This window comes from Myripristis murdjan, chromosome 14 (assembly GCF_902150065.1).
Source record: "Myripristis murdjan chromosome 14, fMyrMur1.1, whole genome shotgun sequence".
In the NCBI taxonomy this organism is placed as follows: domain Eukaryota; kingdom Metazoa; phylum Chordata; class Actinopteri; order Holocentriformes; family Holocentridae; genus Myripristis; species Myripristis murdjan.
In genome coordinates, this window is record NC_043993.1 from 37782538 (window position 1) to 37802177 (window position 19640).

General features: G+C 42.4%; 2 protein-coding genes across 2 annotated transcripts; both read left to right on the forward strand.

The window, feature by feature from the left end:
• Window positions 1–2433: 2433 nt before the first annotated feature.
• Window positions 2434–3879, forward strand: LOC115371242 (piggyBac transposable element-derived protein 4-like). Its single transcript, XM_030068475.1, has 4 exons — window positions 2434–2856; window positions 2957–3096; window positions 3215–3435; window positions 3598–3879. Exons 1-4 carry the CDS (start codon window positions 2462–2464, stop codon window positions 3871–3873), a joined length of 1032 nt encoding a protein of 343 aa, XP_029924335.1. The 5' UTR covers window positions 2434–2461; the 3' UTR covers window positions 3874–3879.
• Window positions 3880–8715: 4836 nt separating this feature from the next.
• On the forward strand, window positions 8716–13305 carry LOC115371053 (odorant receptor 131-2-like). The gene is made up of 3 exons (XM_030068168.1): window positions 8716–8798; window positions 10122–10285; window positions 12281–13305. Exons 1-3 carry the CDS (start codon window positions 8716–8718, stop codon window positions 13303–13305), a joined length of 1272 nt encoding a protein of 423 aa, XP_029924028.1.
• Window positions 13306–19640: the final 6335 nt, after the last annotated feature.

A 19640-nucleotide genomic window follows, 5' to 3' on the forward strand; every position in this document is an offset into this window, starting at 1 on the left:
GCTCGCCTGATCAGTTTGTCCAGCCTGTTGGAGTTTTTCTTTGACACGTTTCCTCCCCAGCATATCATAGCATAAAAGAGGACACTGGCAACCACAGACTGATAAAACATGCAAAGGAGTTTACTGCAGATGTTGAAAGACCGCAGCCTCCTCAGAAAGTACAGCTTACTCTGGACCCTCTTGTACAGGTGGTCTGTGTTGCATGACCAGTCCAGTTTATTGTCCAGCCACACCCCGAGGTACTTGTAGCTGCCTACAATCTCAACCTTGTCACTCCTGATCGACACTGGGCGTGGGCGTGGTCTGGACCTCCCAAAGTCTATGACCAGCTCCTTAGTTTTTGAGGTGTTGAGCTGTAGATGATTATCTTCACTCCATTCAACAAAGTCATTAATCAGGCTCCTGTACTCATCCTCACTGTCACCCCCAATACATCCCACAATGCCTGTGTCATCGGCGAACTTCTGGATGTGACACAGCTCTGAGCTGTAACGGAAGTCTGATGTATATAGGGTGAAGAGAAGGGGGGCAAGCACTGTCCCCTGAGGTGCTCCCGTGCTGCTGAGCAAAGTGTCAGATGTGATGTCCCTCAGCCTGACATACTGTGGTCTATTGGTGAGATAGTCAGAGATCCAGGACACCAAACAGGGGTCCACCTGCATCCTCATCAGTTTGTCCTGCAGTATAAGGGGCTGGATGGTATTAAAAGCACTCGAGAAATCCAGGAATAGGATCCTCGCTGAGCCACTTCCCTTATCCAGGTGGGAGTAGGTGCGATGCAGAAGATGGAGAATGGCGTCCTCCACACCAACAGCTGTCCGGTAGGCAAACTGTAGTGGGTCCTGGGCATGCTGCACTTGGGGCCTGAGGAGACTGAGGAAGAGCCGCTCCAGTGTCTTCACCAGCTGTGATGTCAGTGCTACTGGTCTGTAGTCATTCAGCCTGCTGGGCCTGCATGTGACCAAATATTTAGGAGGAAGGCATCATTTCATGGAGTCTGTGAAGGTAAGAACCACATGGGTAAAGTGGTTAGACATTTATTTCCAAAAAAACATTTTTTACTCTTGAAAGTGAATTCAGTCTATCATCAGTTTCATGAGAATTGTGTTAAGACCAAAACAGATCATTTTAAATTTGTTTTATACATCAGTTGTGGTATCTATGAGCTACAACCTGAGGTCATAAACCTAGCATAAAAATGCACCATTTTAGCTGTGGGGACTAAAAAAGTCAAAATGGTAGCTCTGGGGTAAGTTGAGCCATTTGGCCAGGGGTAAGTTGAGCCGGAGCCCCATACACTTAATAGGTGTATTTTGGCTGTAGCCTAAATGTCTTAAATATGAAATAAATATGTAATAAATAAATAAATAAATAAATAAATGCTTATTAAGTGTATGGGGTAAGTGTATTTTGGTTCAGTGTTCAAATGTGTTACGTTCATATGTTCATAACTGGCCTTACTGTCAGCAAGGACACCAAGAAACTAGTGTTGTAGTGTTTTCTTTCCAAAAACACAGCTGTTAATGTTCTCTTCCCAAGCGCACTTTAAGGCATGTTAAAACAGCTGTTTATTGTACCTGTTGAATTGTGTTTAATAAATAAAAATACACATGAATGTGAAGAAGTGACTGTTATTTAGGGAGGGAGAAGGTGAGGGAGGGGTGGGATGGAGGTGTGGAGGAGGGTGGGGAGTGAGTAGGGATATGGCTCAACTTACCCCATACACGGGGTAAGTTGTGCCACGAGACCACTTTTTTTGGACATGCTATATTATGGAAACAGTTATGTTTACACTCATTCTGTTTGTTTGAAGAGATGCACAACATCCTGAAATATATGCAGATATATTAGTTAGCGACAAAACTATGATTGCCTTGATGTAGTGATCCTAAATATGAAAAATGGCTCATCTCACCCCAGTCTCCCTACCAGGGCCGTAACCAGGGTTTTGGAACTGACGAGATCCAAATGATGATGAAAAAATTTCAGAGCAATTATTTATGAATAAAACGCATAAATAGTGTTTTAAATTATACATTCAGATCACATAATGTTGTAGACTGGATTTTTGATTAACTATTAACATAGTATGTAGCATTACATTACATTGTTGCTTGCTTGTTATTTTGTGTCAATAAAATTCAAGTAAATAGTAAACAGTTCAAAAGCTGGCAATGAAATAGTTGTGCCAGAATGTAGTTTGGTCATTTTCGCTTCAATTTTAAGATTGCATTCATTGCCCATCAAAATAGGTGTTATATTACCCTCTAGCCTCATCTACATATTGTTGGACAGTTCAACAGAATTGAAATAAAGACTGCAACACCAGTCCACTAGAAGGCGCTCCTACTCTATCATTGTACCCATCATAGCCCTGGGGACACTCCAGTAAAGGGGCACAGAGCAATATGACTGCCTCCACCGGGTCAGACCCCTGTACGAACTCCTGAGAACCCGCTGCATGGCTGTTTATCATCCACGCCAACACATCTCTGTGGATGAAAGGATGGTGGCAACCAAGGCCAGGCTGTCCATAAAGCAGTACATGAAGGCCAAGCCGACAAAGTGGGGTCTAAAATTTTTTGTTCTAGCGGATGTAAATGGCTACACTGTTGACTTTCGGCTGTACACAGGCAAGTCTGCATTTGCATCTGGGAAGGGGCTGTCCTTTGATGTTGTCACGTCCCTGGTCAACAAGGACTTCCTGGGCTCGGGCTACACAGTGTATTGTGACAACTTTTACACAAGCCCTGAGCTCTTCAGGCACCTCAGCCAGCAGGGATTTGGTGCATGTGGGACCTACCGTCAGGGAAGAGTTGGTGTCCCATCCACTCAGGAGAATGCGGTGAATAAAAGGTAATAATAGTAATAATACTACTCAGACAGAACAAAAATAATAAAAATACAATTGATTTTATTTGTAATGCACATTTTTCATTTGAAACAAATCTCAAAGGTCACCCCGGGGAACAATTAGGTGGATCCGGGATGGTGACCTGCTCTTCGTGAAGTGGATGGACACGAGAGAGGTCTCCATGTGCACCAACATCCACCCAGTCTACACTGGTGAAACAGTGCTGCGCTGGCAAAAGACAGGTATTTATATTGTACTTTAGTGCCATTGCCTGAAAAAAAAAAAAAAAAACACTGGACCTGTTACCTAGAAAATACTAAACTCTGTGCACTCTTTCTTTCTTTCTCTCTATCTATCTAGCTGACGGACGACGTGAAAGGGTCGCCATCCCCAGACCAACTGCTGTGTCTGAGTACAATAAATACATGGGTGGGGTGGATACATCTGACCAGATGCTGGGGACTAACTCAGTTCACTGCAAGACCCGGCGGTGGACAATGACAGTATTCCAACACCTGGTTGATGTTGCACTCACAAACAGTTACATCATCCACAAGGAGATATGTAACAGCCAGCAGCAGGTATGTAATTGTATTGTAGTCCATTTTGCACAGTCCAGTCTTTTCCTTGCACCTTTTCTATTGTTGTCCAGTTATTGTGAGGCATCAACACTCCAAAGCAGATTTCTTGTGTGTGTCAAAACCTGCCTGGCTATAACAAATCTTATTCTGATTCTGTTTCAGGGATACATGACACGCCAGACATTCCAGGAGCAGCTGTCTGCCCAGCTCCTGGGCGTGGCACTGGACGCCAGGCCGGTGAAGACCCCCAGCCAAGGCCATTTCCCTGTGCCTGTCTCTCCCAGCCAGGGACAAGAGAAGTCACAGAGAGCAAGCATGGGGAGACAACGATGCACTCTGTGTAAACGGAGCACCCCCTGGAGGTGTGCAGAGTGTGGTGTTGGCCTTTGTCTGCAGCTTGAAAGAAACTGTTTCCTCATGTTCCACCAAAGGCAATAAAAAACGACTGGGTATTCTTTGGAAAAACAAGGACTCCAATACAAAATCAAGGTTCTCAGAGTTAAAAAAATGTTAGTTTTTGTTTTATTGTTGTTCATAGTTCAATTTTAATGTTTCAAATTCTTTGTACACATGGTATTACATTGTTTTATTTACTAAAAACCACTAAATTTAAATTCCGTTTTTGTGTTTTTCTTCCCTTTAAGCAGTTATAACACACTCAAAACATTTCAGTAATGTTACATCACTGGCATATATTTAAAGCTAAAGTAATAGTGGATAAAGGAGCAAAAGCACATACTCACAGGACATTATATGACAGTTTGACAGCCAAAACAACACATTTAGTACAGGCGGCCTGAATGAGGCTTAGGTTTTAAAGGGTTAAGCGATTTAACTCCGAATGTCAGTGGAGGCCGCATGGAACAAGGCGACTGCATTGCACTGCATAATTTGACTGAGCTTGACACAGCAGGTGAGGCAGCAGCATGCGCACTCCGGTTTCTCTTTCCCAAAACCAAACATGTCCAAACTAGTATGTTGTAGTAGGCTAGTCTAGTGACCTAATATGCCGAATTTGAACTCCTGATTGTGGGCTGTTATGGTTTGTTAATATCATTTGTGATTTTTTAGGAATTAGATTTTCAAATAACTTTGTAAAATAATATTTCTATAAAAATTCAGAGGAAATAATTGGGGAGGTCATGACCTCGGTGACCTCATAGCTCTGTATGGCACAGTGTACTACTATCACAAGTTCATGAACCGATAGGAAATTCAGACATCTACAACTTCTCAAACAGGCTGCTATGTTTCATTCACTATTTAATTTGTCAGACAGCCAAACCCAGAAAACAATACAAAAAATCAAACGTCGAATGTTATGGAGTCTGCCGGTTTGAAGTGAAAAAATTCTTCAGCATTGGTGGAGGTTTGTGCACAACTGGGTGGTCATCCAGTTTTGATGATGTTTCATTGAATTTTAACAGTAATTTCTGTCTCTAATCCAAATGTAATGACTGGGACATTAGTGTTAAGGGCAATGACTGTTTTGACCCAGAAGCAGAACGTGGACCAGTAGGCAGAGTAGATGAAGTTTTATCTTAAGGTAATGAGGAATAATGGCTGTGGTGATGAAGAAGAGACAGGGAGGCGGATGGCGGGCAGACCACGGCTTGCTGGAGGTGAGCGGAGAGCTGGCAGGTTGAAGGAGATGTGGACTTGGAGCACAGGAGATAACAATTACTTCAAAAACCTAACGCTAGGAAAAGTTTCATGAGAACAAACACTTTGAAGGCCGGAATGTATGTTACCACACTGGTAGACTGAACAATCTGGCGAGGAGTGACTGGAGAGCTGGGGTTGAAATACTGCACACTGATGAGATGATGAGAAGCAGGTGAGCTGGCTGGAGCCGTCAGGAGTGGTGGATGGAACTGTTGAGAGCCCAAGTGGATAGCCATGCCCGAAGACACACAAATAACAGGAGGAGAGAGAAAACACAGGAAACATTAGGAGGGGGAAAACATGAGAAACACAAGGGAAACAATGGGGAAAAAAACCTGGGCCTGTACCATAAAGCTGGATTAACATACCCGGGGTTTCTCTTACTTATCTGGCTTCACTTAACCAGACATCCACAATCCGGCTTTTCGGTCCCATGAAGCCGGTTATCAACTCGTTAATTCAACCCAGGCTTTTCCAATCTAGATCTGTGCGCGCTCACATAAAAAGGGCAGAGTTTTCTGCATACGACCAATCGCAGTCAAGGAAAAATCCACCTGAGCCGCATACTTTATGACGGAGGAGCAGACAATAATTTGAAATAAATACGAAGAATATAAATCCATCATCCAGGCAAAAAGCAACAAAGTTGCAGCCGCAAGGAATGCTGGGAAAAAATCGCCGTCTGTGTCAAAGCATAAATTAGTGGGATTATAATCTGACTTCCACACCATGACGGCATGAGTAGATCTGACTACAGTAACATTTGTGTTCAGTGAATGAATGTGTCTCACACTCAGCCGTACACTCCTGCAGAGGAACTGGCCCTCTCTCACAGTGAGGGGCGACACTCGCTGGACCGCTGCCCTCAGTTTGAGTTTCGTCAGAATCGTCACTTTGATTCAACTGATCTTGACATCTCATTTTATAAAGCCTCTGACACCTCGTGTGTATTCTGCTGGTTAAAATATTATTTCACTGTCACTTAAAGACTGTAAAGCATTTGGCATCAACTCTCATGGACTTTTCAGGGCAGACACCCTAAATACTAAATATGAGCAAACTAATGGAAACCTAAAGGAGCCCAGAGGCTGGCGTGTATTTAATCAGGCTTTTATTTAACCCTCTGAATTAAATTCCCCTCATTTATTTTCAAAAATATTTTTTAAAAATCATTACATCAGTCTACAAGATCAATTTTTGGTTGGACAGTGTAGAGTCATGAGTAAAAAAAAAAAACCAACAAACAAGAAGTGTAAAGGACAGTGTATTTTAGTGTAATTTGTTTATTTTGTGTCTGTATACACTGCACACATTTGCACATGTTTTCATTTGTTCCAGTGGTATTGTTTTCCTTTTGTTTGGATCTATGTAAAGGACAGAAGATATTTTATTTTGAAAGTTGAGCTTTTATTTTGTAACTTCCGGTGGCGGAAGTAAACAACGTCTTCCGCGCCAAATGCAGTTTTGCCGTAGCTGTCGTAAAAGGAAAGGGAAAACTTGCTCAATGTTTTTCATAAAGGTTAGAGAATACAGTTGCAATTGTTGAAGCTGCGCTGGGGAGGATGTCTGCACAGGACAAGAATTTAGCACCTCAGTTGGAGAGTGAACAAGGTGAATGTATAATTTATTCCGTTATATATTATTTTTCTTTGAAGCCATTTTGGGCATGTTTGTTGTTGTTTTTTGACAGAAATATTTTGTAAACGTATATTGATTTAATATTGGTTGTGTTTTTCACTCAGCTCTTACGGTGTGGATGATTTTAAATAAATTCATGAAACATCAGTCAAAGAGTCCGACCATCTTCCTTCTGGGGATGCTACAGTAAGAGCTTGACCCTCATCGCTCCTGCTACCCTGCTGCATCTTGCTGTTCATGATTTTCAACGACGCTAGACTGCTCAGCCTCTCAACATAGGAGTCGCCAGGCTTGTCTGCATTTTCCCATGGTTCATGAACAACAGGTTATCAACGGTCTACGGTCAGTGGGTAAATGGATTCGATGTGATGGTTAAAGGCCAGAGTTGAATGGACATTGTACATGGAACTGTAAGTATTGTGCATGAGGTGTGTGACTACCATAAGGATTCTCACTGATAAATATTCAAGTATCAAAGAAGATATTGGATTACTTACCTCTTCAGAAGTCTAAGAAAGGTGTATTCATCCACATTAAAGGACACTAAGGCAGAAAGGACATTTTTACGGTGGTTAATTACATTTCATGTTCACTGTGTCAAACCTGTGACGTGTTATTGCTGGATTATTTTGAGTCAATTTAAGGTATTGTTCAAGATTCTTTATAAGCTCAAATTCATGGTTGTTTGTTTAAGTTGCTTGAAGTATATTTACAGGAACTTGAGTCAATAAGGTAATGCTGTTCTGTTGCCTCTCTTTAAGTAATACCTACTGTTGTTTCTTCTTTTGAGATATTTAAGCTAACCACTGTCATATGCATTAGCTTGTATGTTACACAACCAATTGTTAACTGAAAATGGAAAAGCCAGCAAGCTTAGATCTTAATATTGGTAACTCAGATCAACAAGTTGAGATCCTCCAAGATGCAACTTTATCTCAGAGACAAACTGGAGAGAATGAAGAGGAGCTTAGACGTTCAGGTCGCCAGCGTAATCTTACAGAAAAAATTATTGCGTTTCAAAGGGATGAAGCTGAAAAAAGGGAAAAAAGACTTGCATATTTGTATGACCAATGGAAGACGCAAGCCCGCAAGGTTCGAAATCAGCTGAAATCAGACATTCCAGTAAGTCAAATATCATCTCTGGTTGATGAAATAGAGAAAGCAAAAGAGAATGTTTTGAAAGTGTATGGCGAGATCAGAGGTTGTGTCACACCATCAACAGATTTAAGGCGACGGATTGATGCATGTGAAGCTGTGACAACAGATATTACAAAAATTGCCTATGAAAGAATATCAGGCATTAACGAAGATGTAGATTTTGAAGAAGAGAGGCAACGCCTTCATGAGCTACTTCGGCATGATTATGCTAAGTCTATATATGGATCCTCTGCCTCACACACAAGTATTCTCTCCAGTCATCAAAGCAGAGATTCATTGGTTGCAGCCAAACGTGCAGATGCAGCAGCTGATCTCGCAGCTAAGGAAGCTGAGTATGAAGTGCTGCTTGAAGAGGAAAAACAAAAGGAAAAACTAGAAGCTCAAAGGCGTGAGTTAGAGCGCATTCAGGCAGAGAAAGACTTAAGGGCAGCCTGGGCCAGGCTAAAGGCCTATGAACAAGAAGCAGCACGAGAGTCTTACACCCAGCCCTTGGTCTCTAAGTCTGTAGGACAACATTACATGTCTCAGCATGCTGCGCCTCCTCCTTCTTTTAGTGTCACAGCGCCCTCTTTGCATGCCGCACCTCCTGCTCCTCCTCTCAGTGTCACAGCGCCCTCTCCACATACAGATGTTGCTCTTCTTGCTCAAGCTGTTCAAGACAGTATTACAGTTAATAGACTACCAACACCAGAACCATCTGTATTTAATGGTAACCCCATTCATTTTATTGAGTGGAAAGCATCATTCTTGTCCCTCATTGATCAGAGAAATATTTCTGCTGCTGATAAGCTTTTCTACCTCAAGAAATATGTTGGAGGAATGGCTCGCAAGACTCTAGATGGAGTGTTTTACAGGAACGATGATGAGGCATATCAGGACGCCTGGAACAAACTGAATCACAGGTATGGACAGCCATTTCTCATCCAGAGGGCATACAGAGATAAACTCTCTGGGTGGCCAAAACTTCAGCCAAAGGATGCAGAAGGACTCAGGAATTTCTCTGACTTCTTGAATGCCTGCCAAGAGGCCATACCTCATGTGTCAGGTCTTCAAATTCTCAACGATTGTGAGGAGAATCAAAAATTAGTTCAAAAATTGCCTGATTGGTTAGCGTCTCGCTGGAACCGCCAGGTTACACAAACATTGAATGACAGGAATGAATTTCCTAGCTTCATAGAGTTTGCACAGTTTATGTCGGTAGAAGCAGATGTTGCCTGTAACCCGATCACATCCTTCCATGCACTACACTTAGTTGATGCATCCACAGAAAAACAAAATCAAAGAGACATGAAAAGGAACAAGGCTAGTGTTCTCAACACTCAATCAGCCACACACAGTGAGAATCTAAAATCAGCAAAGGGAAGTGCAAAGCCTCAATGTGTGTTTTGTCAGAGTAAAACCCATCAGCTCTTTGGCTGTTCTGAGTTCATGAGAAAGTCTCTTGAGGAGCGTCGGCAATTTGTTAAAGAAAAAAGGCTGTGCTATGGTTGCATGAAAATCGGGCACAACGCAAGAGACTGCCGTCATCGCCATTTCTGCGACACTTGCCAAGGGAAACACCCGACATGTCTTCATGATTATAATTATGCAAAAAGGGAAAAACATGTCTCTCAGTTAATGTCACCCCCAGCTAACACAAATGAGTCAACTGCACTTTCACTGAATGTAGCAAGAGATGGACCAGCTGTGAACACATCCTTGATCGTGCCAGTGTGGGTGTCCTCAAGTAATAATCCAAGAGCTGAAAAGCTGGTTTATGCTCTGCTGGATAGTCAGAGTGACACTGCTTTCATAGATCAAGAACTGAGCCAGTCCCTTCATGCCGACACAGTACCAATAAAGCTCAAGCTGACAACTATGATGGCAAAGGACACAGTTGTGGAGAGTCAAAGGGTTTCAGGGCTCCGTGTTAGAGGCCATAATTCCACAGTCCTGATTGACCTCCCTTATGCATACACTAAAGACTGTATCCCTGTAAACCGTGCACATATTCCTACAAGTGAAACAGCAAAGCAATGGACTCACCTCAAAATGATAGCAGATGAAATTCCTCCACTACAGGATTGCGAGGCTGGCCTTCTGATAGGATACAGCTGCCCAAGGGCCTTGGCACCAAGGCAGGTCATTGTAGGTGGGGATGAAGAACCATATGCTATTCGTACTGATTTGGGATGGAGCGTAGTAGGACCCTCCTCATCATGTCTTGATTCCCCCATCACCACTAGCGTGTGCCACAGAGTTGCTGTGAAGGAGCTGCCACCAGTAACGCCTGCAGATGCTATTCGGGTACTTGAATTTGATTTCAAGGATGCCAATGAGGAAGGCAAGAGAGTATCACAGGATGACATCCTCTTTATAGACAAACTTAAACAAGGCATCAGCACCACCTGTAATGGTCACTACGAAATGCCTCTTCCATTTAAGGAAAGACCCTGCCTGCCAAACAACAGACACTGCGCTGTTGTTCGACCATCTCAAAGGAAAGCTGTTAAGGGATAAAAGGTACAAGGAACAGTATATTGAGTTTATGAATGGAGTCATTGGAAAGGGGGATGCGGAAGAGGTTAAGGATGACGGAGTTGAGGGAGAGAAATGGTATATTCCTCATCATGGAGTCTTCCATCCACGGAAACCAGAGAAACTGCGGGTAGTGTTTGACTGCTCAGCTAAGTATAAAGGAACCAGCCTTAATGATCATCTTCTCTCAGGGCCTGACTTGACTAACAACCTGACAGGTGTCCTGTTAAGATTTCGTCAGCACCCTGTTGCACTGATGTGTGACATTGAGAAGATGTTTCATCAGTTTAGAGTGTGTGAAAGTGACAGAGACTACTTGCGTTTTTTGTGGTGGAGGGATGGGGATCTCAGTGCGCAGCCACAGGAGTACCATATGAACGTGCATCTTTTTGGGGCTGCATCGTCTCCCGGATGTGCCAACTATGGGTTGCAACATCTGGCTAAGGAGCACCAAGACATCTACCCATTAGGGTCAAGATTCATCATGAGAGATTTCTACGTTGATGATGGGATCACAAGTGTTGAAGGGGCAGAAAGTGCCATTCAGGTTGCAAAGGAAGCACGGGAGCTTTGTGCCAAGGGCGGCCTTCCTTCTGGGGATGCTACAAGAAGAATTCCTTCGTCCTCTTCAAACTTGACAAAATGTGAGAGAAAAACAAACAGTATTAAAATAAGAACTCTAAGTAAAATGTATTAATTTTATAAAAGAAGAAGTGTCACGTTCCTGGCTCAGGGAAAGTGACAAAGGTGGAGACATCACACATGGAATCGTTCTTAAGAAATTAATTTATTAATGAAACTCAAGAAAAGATAAGGGTTGAAGTGTGTGGCTGCGTGTATGAAAGTAAATATGGTGGTGTGTGGACGGAGGTCTGTCCAGCATGGTGAGCAGAGACTGACTGACTGACCTGGCTGAGCATTTATGCCTGCTGCCACACCCAGCCAGGTGCAGGTCATCCCCCTAATTAGCTCCTCCAACTCTGGCAGACAGGGCTAGGAAGGACCAGGATGCAGTATGACCTCTAGAGGCCATCACAGGAAAGACCAGGAGGCAGCATGACCTCGAGGCCATCACAAAGAAGAAAGGGGAAAAAAATGCTCAGCCTAACTTGGAAAAAAAGGAGCACAAGTTGTGCACCTGGATCCACTGGGTTCTAATCCAATGGGCAGGCCATTTTCCAAGAGAGTTGATTGGTCAGTAGGTGGGGCTTTTCTACCTGCTGAGCTCTTATCCTGAACGTAACCTGCTCCAGAGCAGGTTAGGTGTTCAGCGTATGTTACCATGGCAACATACCCCGATTAAAAGTAAACCAGCTTTATGGTACAGAAAACCCAGGGTTAACCCTGAAGTTATCCCGCTAAGCCCAAATCCAGCGTTATGGTACAGGCCTCAGGATACTAGCGCCAGATCATGACAATTAGAACTGAACCGAACCGCATAAATTGTTAAAAAGACATGTTTAACGTGGTTTATAATGCAATAAAGTTAAGGTAAAATTTGATTTTACTGAGAAGGTGGTGCCAGAAAAATTACATCAGAAAGAGGCTAGACTGCACACATCCCCATTCTCCTTTTTCAAAAAGATTACACAACCCATTTCTAATTGGGTGACCATGCTGACATGTGATGGTGACACCTGAAGTGGGTGGGAGGATAAAGCTCATATACAGGATGGGAGGAAAGGCAACTCCTCCAGACCAGATCTGCTCTTGTGGATACCAGCATGATTTTTAACTTGCTGTCTGTAGAGTGATAGTTAGCAACAGTGTGGATGATTTTGTCCTTTACTGATCTCTGCAGGATGGCATAAGTATCTCTAGACAGGGGATAATACACTTTTCTTTGTGTTTGTGTCTTGTGCTCCAGTAACTGCAGCAGGCGGCAATAGAGACATTTTGTTCTTCAGAAAAATTTCAAGTATGTTGAAAATGCCAAGGACTAATTACAATAACACTGCCGGCCTGAAGTATCATACAACACAGGAAACATTATTATATGCCAGTCTGAGCATGGGGTCCAGCTGCATGTTCCTCTACATCAACAGTGTCCTGCTGTTCACCTTTAGGAGTAAGTTGGTATTTCGTGAAACCTCCCGCTACATCCTGCTGTATAATCTGCTTTTTGCAGACACTGTTTATCTGATATCAAGCTCGCTGCTTTACCTGTTGGCTGCTTTTCGGATAAAACTGACATTTTACATGTGCAGTGTTGTAATATTACCCCCAGTGCTCGTGTACTCAATCTCTCCTCTAACCCTAACGGTGATGTCACTGGAGAGATTCGTGGCCATATGCTATCCACTGAGACACGCTGTCATCATCACCGTCAGAAGCACAGGTGTGGCAATCACTCTGGTGTGGGTCACCAGTTCCCTCAGCATCATCATTCGTGTTTTAATGCTATTATGTTCAAACACTGAGTTCTCATTCAACCTGCAAATGAAGGACTTCTGCTCCAAGGAGACTGTGTTTCTTGTACCAGTGTCTCATCATTTTGACACAGCATTTTCTGGCATTGTCCTCCTGTCTGCAGGTGTCACAATCATCTGTTCCTATATTGGTGTGACACTTGTTGCCAGGTCTGCTTCAACAAACAAAGCCTCAGCCAGAAAGGCCAGCCAAACCCTTTTGCTCCACCTGTTTCAGCTGGGCCTGATTCTCATCTCCACTTTTCAATCCAACATCATCACAGCCGCTGCTACAATCATGAAGAGATCACATGTTTTACGGCTTTACAGCCTTTCCTTCATTTTCCTCACCATCCTCCCCAGGTGTTTGAGTACTTTCATCTATGGCCTCAGAGACCAAACCATCAGGCCACTCCTCATACAGCATCTATGCTGTCAGTGGAGATGCTCAGCTTTCCTGAACAAAGCAAATGCTGGTGAATGATGTTGGAAGTGAGCACTGAATATGTGTTTGTAAGCAAGATACTTTGATGATAAATTTCATGTATGAGGACTGCAATTCAGTCCACTTTGTTGTCAGTGTCACAGTGAAACAGCTTTCATTTTGCTTTCAGTCAGTGAATTAAAACATGTTAAGGCAGGACATAGAAAGGACAGTAAATACTGGTATACAACAACACGCCCAGTCAAAAGCTAATGGAAAGGTCCTTTAGCCTTTATAGATTAATCACACATTTAGAGGTAACAGAATGATCTCCTTATGTGAAATATCTGTGCCACAGATCTATAAGGTCTATCTTATACACCTGAGGTCTTCAGTGATGACAGCTTTTATTCATAAATCCAGTAAGCGCAAGAGAAGGCCACTGGTCAGATGACAAGTGTAGAGAGCAAGCGTCTTTGATAGGTTTTGATAAGATTTCTAACTCATAGAGAGCTTGGCTTTGCTCAACTCCTTTGTGATCTTGGTACTTTCTGACATCCACATGATGTTTGAAGTGATGCAACTCTGTAATCAGCACAATGCACAATGTCTTTTTTACCAAAGCAACTTCATATATTTGAATACATTTAGTGGATGATATCTGCTGTGGTGTGTGTGTGTGTCTGAACTTTATAAGACTATTGTTAACATCATTATTATCATATGTATTGTCACTGTGTCAGTTCGTCAATTATTAAACCAGTTAGACTCAAATAATCCTTAATCCACAGTTGTTTCGCTGGTTTCCGTAGATGGGTTTGAGTTACCATAGGAATATTAGAGAAATAAAAAATGTGCGGATACTGCAGTGGAAACCTCCAGGCAAGCTGGCTTGAGGTCAGGAAACTGTTTATGTTCAACTCATTTGATGCTTGAATTCTGCCAGAACTATTTGTGTTGGTGGAGCTGAAAACTGATTAAAGAAAATATTGCTAATCTGTTGTTGCTGATTATCATTAACTAATGAATGTCATTGTTCACAAAACGGCGTATGACAACAATATCACACTTGAGATTGTATTGTTATACTTAATATCAACACAGCTGTGATTCGGTTATTGATAATGTCAGTAAAGCACGACCGTGATGATCTTAGGTCTGAGGCCTCATGCCCACATCCAAATCAAAGCCTTGCTGACATTCAGTATAACAACGCTCCCTCTGGTGTGATATTGCTTAAATGAGTCTTACTACAACATGAAGTCAGTCCTTACAGTGATAAGATCGTTTCCCCCTATGTGTAAACATCAGGCTTCCACAGGACAGGCCTCTGATGGGGACTGACTAACGTAATTTAGTCCAAAAACAATATAAGAGTAAAAAATAATAATAAATCTCTCTCTCTCTCTCTCTCTCTCTCTCTCTCTCTCTCTCTCTCTCTCTCTCTCTCTCTCTCTCTCTGTATATATATACACTACTCACAAAAAGTTAGGGATATTTGGCTTTGGGTGAAATTCATGGAAAATGGAAAATGTTCACAGTACAGTGATATTATATTATGAAAGTAGGGCATTTAAGTAGAAGCATACACTGGTGATTTCCTCATCTCAAACAATTTATTGAAACAAAAGCCAACAACAGTGGTGGATATACCACAACAAAAAATGTCAGTGTCAATAACTTGTCATGTGCCCTTAAGCATCAATTACAGCTTGACAACGACGTCTCATGCTGTTCACAAGTCGACTTATTGTCTGCTGAGGCATGGCATCCCACTCTTCTTGAAGGGCGGCCCTCAGGACATTGAGGTTCTGGGGTACAGAGCTCCGAGCCTCTACACGCCGACTCAGCTGATCCCATAGGTTTTCTATGGGATTCAGGTCTGAGAAAGTGCAGGCCACTCCATTTGAGGTACTCCAGTCTCCAGCAGCCGTTCCCTAATGATACGACCTCGATGAGCTGGAGCATCAAACACCTGATGTGAATTTTGCCGTTAAACTCCTTGTTAGAGAACAGCAACTTGTGCAAAAAGTACTGAAAAATTGAACAGTTGGACATGTGAATTCAAAAGTTTACAGAAGGGGCCATTAAGTTCACCTGTAAAGGTTATAATGCATTTTAGGTTCATCCTGAAATTTCACCCGAAAGCTGAATATCCCTCACTTGTTGTGAGTAGTGTATATATAGATATAGATTTTTTTCAAACTCAGAAACAATATATGTATATATTTTTTCTGTTTTTCTGTTTTTTTTTCTGTTTTTGTTTTTTTCTAAGTTTCTACTTTATTTGAGGCTCACAGTAGAGAGAGATAGGAGAGGCAGGGGAGAGAGAGGGGATGAAATGTAGCAAATGACCAGGGATCAGACTCAAACCCAGGCCGCTGTGGTAAGGACTTAGCCTTGACAAGTGGTACAGGCTCCAACAGGTGAGCTACTGGGGCGCCCCCTCCTCTGGGATTCTATTATTTCTCATGTGTGCATAGGTTCTCACTCATCCAGGTCATGGTTACCCACACAGAGCTTAGTCAAGATCAACTGGACTGTGTTTATAATCTTGAAGACCTTTCATTTCTATTCCAAGAAGCTTCTTCAGTTCTGACAGACTGGTGGGAAGTCCCAGGTTTTTAAACATGTGTTGGGATGTTATCCAGGTCGCAGAAACCACGGGATCGTTGGTGCTCCTCTCTGTTAAAGCTTCTTGGATGAGAAGTGAAATGTCTTCGAGAATCTAAACACAGTCCAGTTGACCTCAATTCAGCTCTACATGGATAGTATTTCTGTCGCTTCTAGGAATGGGTATTTCAGGCAAAAATATGGTTTGATTCATGTGGAACTATTCAACAATTTTTTAAATATCATGGCCCATCCTATTGTCTTTGCCGTTTGTGAATTATGTGGCTGAAAAAAACAGTCATCTGACATAAATGCAAGAAATTTGAAAAAGTGAATTACAACCAGTATTTTTGTAGAAATTCTGTGCTTCATGCTATTGGAAGTCTTCACCCATGTGAAGCTGTTGTCTTTGCTTGCATGAAAGTTGCAGCGCTTACACTTGCCATGACCTCAAAGTCCAGACCTGGTGTTGGTAAGTTTGAGAAAAAAATTTCAACTCCCTAGAAACCAATTAGAAGTTAGGTGTCAGTAAGAAGCCTCCCCTGTCGCCTTATGATAACATAAATAATTCATTGCAGTGGAGAATGAGCCTCCAGCTCATCACTAATGCTCTATGCGAATATTTACATCAGTGTCAGCTGTTATGTCACCAAGGGACTCACTCACTTCTTTTGTGTGGAAGAAGTCTTGAGTTGTACATGAAAAAGCCTGAAAGTTGGCCTTGCTCAAGTAAAGGGTGAGATAGATATTTATCTGTAATACTTTTATTCCTCTGCACCAGCCAATGCTTTGGGTTGGGATTTTGGAGATCAAAGGTCAGGGTCACTGTGACCTCTCGTCCTTCCCAGTCACATAAACGCGATATCTCAGGAACACCCTTTGAAAATTTCTACAAATGTGGAACAAACATTCACTTGGATTCAAAGATGAACCAGTGAGATTTTGATGGTCAGAGGACAAAGGTCAAGGTCACTGTAACCTTTAAAACTACATTTCTGGACATAATCAGTAATTCATATGCTAATAATGACAAAATTCCACATGAATGTACTGTGGGGTACAATGATTAAGTATTGATATTTTATATCCAAAAAATTAAAGATCAAATTCACAGTGACTTCATAATGATCTGCAAAACCACTGTTCTGGCCATTTTTCAACACCATGACTCATCATTTTCATTTGATTTCCTCTCCTTGAATGACAACCAGGACAGTCCAGTTTCCCTGGTAATCCGCCACTTATTGGTTTATTGGTTTTGTAGAAATTGAGCCTCAGGTCATTATCTTTGCACCTTGTCACCAAGTTCAGACTTCTGTACTCCTCTGTAACAATACACTACGTGAAGACAGCATGTTTCTCACTGGAAATTGTTCACTGAAATCATACATGTCAATAGTGAAAACTTCCATTTCGCCCAAAAAAAAAAAAAAATTAATACCATTTATTAAATTCTTTCAAAGTCTTTAGTACAAATATAACACAGGAATACTAGTTATTCCTGAAACTCTAACCTGGATGGTGACAACTGGGGGACAGCATATTGGGTGTCAGGATGTTCCTGCAAATCCATTTTCTACCAATTGTCCAGGGCTGAAATGTGGTGATAGTAGGCTGAGGAAGTCAGTCCAGACATTTCTTTACCCGGTCACATCCTCCAGTTCCTCATGGGGATCCCAAAGCATTCCCAGGCAAGTCAGGATATATGATTCTCCCAGAGTGTCCTGGGTCTGCCCTGGGTCTACTCCCAGTTGATTGTGCCTGAAACACTTCGACAGAGAGGCGCCCAGGAGGCATCTGGAACTAGATGCCCGAACCAGATCAGTCACTTTCTATCAATTTGCAAGAGCAGTGGCAGCGCTCTGAGCTCCTCACCCTCTCCATGTGGGTGTGCCCAGCCACCCAGCAGAGGAAACTCATTTCCATCACTTGTGTCTGCAAATTTTTTCGGTCACTAGCCAAAGTTCATAACCATCGATGAAGCTTGGAAGAAAGATCAGTGTGTAACTTGAAAGCTTTGCCTTCTGGCTCAACTCCCTCTTCACCACAGTGGTCTGGTACAACAAACGCATGACTCCTGCCACCACTGCCCTGATCAGCCTTTTGATCTCCTGCTTCATTTTACCCTCAAATATAAACAGGACCCAAAGATTCTAGGACTACTCCATTTGAGGCAGTAACTCAATCCCAGCTCTGGGGGGACAAACCACCAAGTCTGAGGCCATCAGAGAACCATGGTCTCAAGACCAAATGGCTCACAGCGGCCAAACTAGCACCCTGCACTCCTGAAGCTCCTTTTCAGCAGCTGGGTTAAAGGTTTCCCAGAGAGGCTGAGCAGAGTGATAACACGATAGCTGATGCACACTCTCCTGCCTCCATTTTATTTTTTGCTACAGATACACACGGAGCTAGACAGGAACGCCCACAAACGTCACATCCAGTTATAGACTGGGTGGAAAACAAAGCCTGAGCAACCATAGAAAACAACGAGCGGACAATGGTTAAGGGCTGCTGTGTGACGTTTTGCACATCGAATTTTGCAAAAAATCTGGAATTAAAGTTCATACATTTGCCAAATATAAACACAGAGCCCTTTAGAAGGACAAAGTGGTTGCATGCCATCCGCCGAGAGGATAAATCTGGCTGTCTGTGGAACCCTACCACACCACATGTTTGGGTCTGCGGTCTCCACTTTATTACCGATAAGTTTGTAAACTGCAAAATGCATTTTGCTTCTTGTACCTGTATGAGTGACAAATAAAAATGCTGTTTAAGGTGTAGCTTTAGCTTAGCTTTCCTCATTCACAACACGGTTGTAGAACAGAATGTAACAATGTTAACTTCCTTGCTAACTTACCTTTATTTAACCAGTAAAACTAACTGAGACATGAGTCTTAGAAGAAAAAACTGACTAAGAGGTGGTTATTGGCAAGCATCTGTATTGGTCAGCTCATGTGTCAAAACAACTACCTGTAATTCACTCAAATGAGCTCCATAAACATGATTAATTCATTACTGGCTCTTGCTGTTTGATATTAAGGTAAGTATAATTGAACATAGCTGTAGAAAATGTAATAATAGGGAGTTTGAGCAACGGTGGGTTGTGCGGCGGCTACGGCAAATGGAAATGGATCTCTCCCGACGCTCTTGCCGTAGCTGTCAAATCCACAGTAGTCATTAAGCAAACTGCCGCGACAGCGTTTTCCTCAGTGTTAACGCTGTGCAGTTTTATTAATTAAAAGTGTTAAACTCATAGTGAGTGCTTTTCAAGTTTTTTTTTGCTATTCAAATGTATTGTCATTATGCCAAGTGCAGGTAGAGAGCAAAACGGAAAGATGTGTGCATTTCGGACAATAATTTAACGATTTAATTAATAATAATAATAATAATAATAATAATATATTAATAATAATAATAATTAATTATTGACAATTAAGCACACATCTGATCGGAGTGTGAAGGGATAGTTCAGTGCGTGACCTGCATGATGTGCAAGAACACATTTAATTTCAGAAATACGAGGAAAACTATTTAACTGACACGCCTATATCACGCGTTGTAGAGACTACGTGAGAATGATCCTTTCGCCGTTGTAGATCAGGATACTACGGCAGACAACGCCGGCACGACGGCTGAAGTCTCGATCAGCAGAGCGCATATCCATTTCCGTTTGCCGTAGCCGCAGCACAATCCGCCGTTGTTTAAACTCCCTAGTGTCTCTTACCAGGCAACTCAATCAGATAGTTGTAGATATCTCCGTACGCGACCGGAGGCCATTGCGT